Here is a 6,539-nt window from a genome sequence, read left to right on the forward strand (position 1 = left end):
GTGAAAACAAAAATGGTTTATTCATTTCCTAAATAAAAGAACATCTGGTTCTAAACTTGTCCTCGCAGGAGATAAGCAGCTGAACCCAGAGTCTGGGCCAGAACCTCAGCCGCATGGTTCTGGGATGTTAAAGGAGAGGGGACTGGAGGGCGGAGTGCTTTGAGTCCATGTTCGCAGCGTGCGGCATTTCCATGAACGCGCTTGGCGCGGAGGATGACGTTTCTATAATCCTTTTCTCTTAGAAAATTATTTGCCTCCGAAATCCAAAAAAATGACGTGTCATATAAATCCAGGCAACTCCTGAGCGATGACTTCAATGCGGGGTCCTTGGCTAAACGGAGCAAATTCTGGGTGTGGACGAGATTTCTTGCCACTCCTCGCGACGATACTTCTATTGAGATTTGAGCAAGGCCCAGAAGATCTGCACCGGCGGCGCGGGGATCCGACTCCAGAGTGCGGACGCAGAAGCCATAGTCTCCATTTTTTACTCCTTGACAAACCTCGTCTATCAGTTTGCTCGCAGCCTGTGGCGATGCCGTTGCAGCTGATGAAGGCGTATTACAGATAACCGAAAAGAGGAAGGGCAGAAGAACAAAAAGCAGCAAGCGTTTGCTATGAATGGAGCTCATTTCCCAAGGGTTGAGCTTTAAGAATAACCCTGTTCCTGGTAATTGGTTGGACTTCCTTGTTTCTCGTCTCCCTTCTTTTATATTGTTGAAGCCAATTGAAAACATTAACGTCGTCCAGCTAATGCTTATCTTGCTCATTTCTGAAGGGTTAAGCGTTAAATTAAAATATTAATGGCTCTATCTGAAAATATTTTTACATGATTTATGTATTCATTTCTTACCTGATTAATTGATTCTCCAATTATATTCAACCTTAACTCCGTAGTTTTCATTAAATTGTATGCCTGTTTTAGATATTACATGATTCTTGTGATATTTTTAAATGTTAAAATTTACTTGAAATCTATTGATATCACCTAGATAATCTTAATATTGCTTTTTTAATTTTGACAAAGATATTAATCCAACCCATGAGGAGATTTGCTCCAACTGAACCTTGTTAGCAATCGATGAATCATGTGTGGAACAAGTGTTAGTAATGAAAGTATGGATCCTCTCTCTTGATATTGAATTTGTTGGACTAAGCAATGTTCATTAATAGTTCAGGCCAAGCACTTGACTAGATGTGAATGACCTCTTACACAAGGTGGGATAGGAGCTGGTTCCATGCCTGGTTAGGTCCGGGGATGTGTTTAGCCACTATTGACCTCATGATCTTGGCATCATTCAGCCATTTGGATTTGTACCATAAAAGGGACTTTTACCCAAATATCAGATTTAAAATTTTCACTTATAGGGATCACGGGCATGTACCTCTTAACAAGAGTCAGGCTTCGTGTTCACAACTCGAAGGTGTTCTGGTTTTGAACAATGTCTCTTGCTTATGCTGAAAGTCATTATAGATATTTATAGGTAAGGGTAACATTGAATCCAGCCCAGCCCAATTCCAGGTTTGATTTAAATATTTTGAAGCGTGAGAGAGGGGGGGAATGAGAGACAGAGACAGAAGAGAGGGAGAGAAAGTTGCGGGAGGGACTCGGCGCTGATAAGGATTGGCAACGGTAGACAAGAGAGGAAGAAATCAAAGAGGAAGAAATCGGAGACTCAGAGTAAGAAATCGAAGAGAAATAATAAAAAACAAAAAAACAAAAAAACAAAATTGATCTTCCCCCTAAATCACCATTTTCGCCCAATTGTTGCTTGTCAAACTCCGACTTTTCCTATCTCCCCTGATTCCCGAGAAGTCGAGAACAAAAGATGAAGAGTCGAAGTCTCTAACTCGCAAAGTCGAAGACACCTCCCGCCTCCACTCTCGGGTCCTCTTTAATTTGATGAGCCAGTTCGTGAGTTTTCGAACTGAACCATGGTTCGATTGAGTTCAACTCGTTAACTTTGGGTTTGATCTGGATCTCAAACTCGGTCCGAGATCTAGATAAACCAAATCAAACTGAACCGAACTCGAATCGCTCGCTAAACGGCTGGATGGGATGCCACCCTATTTACATGCATAAACAACTGCCCTCGCAGGTAGATAATCGACAATTTAATAGTTTGTTTTTTCTTGAACCAGGGGAAGTGCCATAAACTGCCTCCACTATATCCTTCTATACATAGCAGAATTCCAGAATTAATTGTTAGTGTTTGTGGTATATGTTAAGACTTGGTTTTTCGCACCTTAATCGACTAGTCTTTTTGGGTTGTATTGGTTAGGTACTTACATGGTATCAGAATAGGTTTGTCCCGCGTTCAAATCCCTGCGGGTTCACATGTTCGGCGCGGGGACTTTGCATTTGCATTTGGCGGGGGTGGGTGTTAGTGTTTGTGGTCTGTGTTAACACTTGGCTTTCCACACCTTAATCGACTAGTTTTTTCGGGTTGTATTCGTTAGGTACTTACATTAACCACAACACCAAACCGAAACCCATGTTTGTCTTCGACAAGGACCCAAGAGAGGGACCGGATGATCAATGCGTCTTCATCAAGTTTCGGAATACTTACCGTCTTCTTCGAATCATAAAGCGAAAATAGCAATGCAAATGCAATTGCCATGCCCGAGTCAGTAAACATCACTTTTCAACAATCACTTAACCTAGTATATATTATCTCCCTAAACTAGTCAACTCCATCACCTCAGGCGATCGTGCCCGTAAACTATGACAAGGAACGAGAGAAATCAACCAACGAGCCAAGTTTTCATCCTTCTCTAACTTTTTGCCCCTCTATACCAGTGTTCTTCATTTCTGACCATCTTCTTGCTCTCATTGCCCTCTCTACGTTAGCGTATTATCACTGCCTTCCCATCCCCCAACCAAAATGCCTTCCAAGGTGACTTGACGTCCAATTAAAAAATGCATGCAGTACACTGTTATTTTATCTGTGACAATTGTTGGAATTTGTCTCACATTGGGAATTTACCAATGTTTCACCCACCATATTAGAGATGGATTTCCCTCACCTTAACACCTAGGTTTTAAGGTTGAGGCCCTCCTCTTATGTGTTGTTGGGCTTTGTTGTTGGACTTTAATATGATATCAGAGCCAGGTTGGTCTTGTGTTCGAATCCCGCTCCCCCCAATATCTGTGCTGACGAATTCGGTCCCCCGATTTGTGGGGGTTGCCCCGTGTTGTGGGTGTCACACGTGCGAGGGAGTGTTGGAATTGGCTACCTATTTTTAATATTCACGTTGCGCCTTCTATAATAAGTCGATCTTTTAACGCAATTGGTTTCAATATGGCATCAGAGCCAAACCCATGTCCACGTTGTTCCTCCAACGTGAAGGGGGCGGGGAGCTGTTGGAATTTGTCCCACATTGGGAATTCACCAATGTTTCACACCTTATTAGAGATGGACTTCCCTTACCTTAACGCCTAGGTTTTAAGGTTGAGGCCCTCTTCTTATGTATTGTTGGACTTTAATAACAATTGCAATAAGTCTTCAGTGACTAATTTATATCTCCATTCCACAAAAACCCTTTGAGTTCAAGCCTGTCAAGCCTAACACCATTGTAACTCAAGATGGTATCAACAACTATTCAACTATTTCGGCGGCTGTCGCCGCAGCGCCTGAACTTGGCGAATCATTCTTCATCATATACATCAAAGCTGGAGTATATAATGAAAACGTCAAGGTGGGCGTTGCTAAAACCAAGTTTGTACTGATCGGTGATGGCGTTGGCCACACCATCCTTACTTCGAATAGGAGTGTCGGCGATGGGTGGAACATTATGCGTGAAACTGTGACTTTAGGTAAGTTTGATTTTTTTATATATTTTTTGTCTCTTAACTACATAACTGTGCCAGTTGGCTCAATGTTGGACTCCCCGATTTCGAGAGCAGTTCCGATTTGCTGGAACAAGAACGAAGATTGTCAAAATCTTTTTCTATTTAATGTTTAGTTTTTTATATAAGATAATAGTTAAGGGATTTTAGGATATTACCCAATCTTTTAACATAATAACATAAATAATCAATTTTTTAACTTATTTGCACAAATACACAACTTCACATGTTTATAATCTAAGGTGACATGTAAACTTTGACCGATAACATAATTATGCCACATAATTATGCCATATTAGCACCCGATTAGTCTTAGGTCAAATTGACACATCATTAGCAAGCCACGTCACTCCATAGGATGAGCCCTCATTAATTTGATGAGCTAGTTCGTGAGCTTTTGAACCGAACCATGGTTCAATTGAGTTCAACTTGTTAACTTTGAGTTTGATCTAGATCTCAAACTCGGTCCGAGATCTAGATAAACCAAATCAAACTAAACTGAGTTCGTGCCACTCACTAACCGACTAGATGGGATGCCACCCTATTTACATGCATAGAACAACTGCTCTCACAGGTAGATGATCAACAATTTAACGGTTTGTTTTTTCTTGAACCAAGGGAAGTGTCAGAAACTGCCTTCACTATATTCTTCTATACATAGCAGAATTCCAGAATTAACCACATCACCAAACCAAAACCCATGCTTGTTTTCGACAAGGATCCAAGAGAGGGACCGGATGATCGATGCGTCTTCATCATGTTTAGATATACTTACTGTCTTCTCTGAATCATAAAGTGAAAATAGCAGTGCAGATGCAACTGTCATGCCCGAATCAGTAAACATTATTTTTCAACAAACACTTAACCTAGTATATATTCTCTCCCTAAACTGGCCAACTCCCTCACCTCAGGCGATCGTGCCCGTAAACTGCGATAAGGAAAGAGATAAATCAACCGATAAGCCAAGTTTTCTTCTTTCTCTAACTTTCTGCCCTTCTATACCAGTGTTTTTCGTTTCTGACTGTCTTCTTGCTCTCATTGCCCTATCTACATTAACGTATTATCATTGCTTTCTCATCCCCCATCCAAAATGCCTTCCGAGACGACTTGGCATCAAATTAAAAAATGCGCGCAACACACGTTTATTTTATCTATAACAATTATTGGAATTTGTCCCACATTGGGAATTCTCTAATGTTTCACCCACAATATTAGAGATAGACTTCTCTCACCTTAACGCCTAGGTTTTAAGGTTGAAGCCCTTATCTTATGTGTTGTTGGGCTTTAATATGGTATCAGAGCCAGGTTGGTCGTGTATTCGAATCCCGCTACCCTCAATATCTGTGTTGACGAATTTGGTCCCCGGGTTACCCCGTGTTGTGGGTGTCACACGTGGGGGGGGGGGGGGGGGGGGGGGGGGAGTGTTGGAATTGGCTGCCTGTCTTTAATATTCACGTTTCGCCTTCTCTAATAAATCGATCTTTTAGCGCAATTGGTTTCAATATGGTATCAGAGCCAAACCCATGTCCACGATGTTCTTCCAGCATGAAGGGGGCTGTTGGAATTTGTCCCACATTGGGAATTCACCAATGTTTCACCCACCATATTAGAGATGGACTTCCCACCTTAACGCCTAGGTTTTAAGGTTGAGGCCCTCCTCTTATGTGTTGTTGTGCTTTGTTGTTAAACTTTAATAACAATTGCAATAGGTCTTTAGTGACTAATTTATTTCTCCATTCCGCAGAAACCCTTTGAGTTCGAGTCTGATGCCATTGTAGCTTAAGATGGTACCGACAACTATTCGACTATTTCGACGGCAACGCCTGAACTTAGCGAATCATTCTTCGTCATATACATTAAAACTGGACTGTATAACGAAAACGTCAAGGTGGGCGCTGCTAAAACCAATCTTGTACTAATCGGTGATGGCATTGGCCACACCATCCTTATTTCGAATAGAAGTGTCAGCTATGGGTGGAACATTATGCTTGAAACTGCAACTTTAGGTAAGTTTGATTTTTTTATATATATTTTTTCTCTTAACTACATAACTGTGCCCGTTGGCTCAATGTTGGACTCCTCGATTTCGGGAGCAATTTCGATTTGCTTGAACAAGAACGAAAATTGTCGAAATATTTTTCTATTTAATGTTTAGTTTTTTATATAAGATAATAGTTAAGGGAATTTTAGGATATTACCCAATTTTTTAACATAATAACATAAATAATCAACTTTTTAACTTATTTGCACAAATATCCAACTTTGACCAGTCGACTTCACATGTTTATAATCAAAGGTGACATGAACCTTTAACCGATAACATTGTGCCACATAATTATGCCATATTAGCACCCGATTAGTCTTATGCCATGTGAAATTGACACATCATTAGCAAGCTACATAACTCTATAGGATGTCATGTCACCGAATAAAAACTTACAAAAATAAAAATATTTTTTAGAATTTTAAAAATAAATATTTTAAAAATGATATAAAATAAATATTTTAAAAACATTAATTAAATTAAATTAAATTTTAAATATTTTTATAATTATTTTAAATATTTTTTAGTTATAAAAATAAATTTTATTTTCTAATTTTTGTATGATTTAAATAAAATTTAAACAAATATATTATTTAGAAATATTTTTATATATTAGGTAATGAAATGTGTACTGGTATATTAGATTTT

General features: G+C 39.5%; 1 protein-coding gene across 1 annotated transcript; it reads right to left on the bottom strand.

The window, feature by feature from the left end:
- Nucleotides 1–50: 50 nt before the first annotated feature.
- On the bottom strand, nt 51–629 carry LOC137956834 (putative invertase inhibitor). The gene has a single exon (XM_068804472.1). The coding sequence runs from the start codon at nt 627–629 to the stop codon at nt 51–53; it is 579 nt and encodes a 192-aa protein (XP_068660573.1).
- Nucleotides 630–6,539: the final 5,910 nt, after the last annotated feature.

This window comes from Aristolochia californica, unplaced genomic scaffold (genome assembly GCF_029961685.1).
Source record: "Aristolochia californica isolate CCGP_79_NKW_82.1479 unplaced genomic scaffold, dmAriCali1.0.hap1 SCAF_2, whole genome shotgun sequence".
NCBI classification, from domain to species: Eukaryota; Viridiplantae; Streptophyta; class Magnoliopsida; order Piperales; family Aristolochiaceae; genus Aristolochia; species Aristolochia californica.

Excerpts from the sequence above, each read along its gene's own strand:
- LOC137956834 (XM_068804472.1), bottom strand. The coding sequence starts at position 629 with ATGAGCTCCATTCATAGCAAACGCTTGCTGCTTTTTGTTCTTCTGCCC.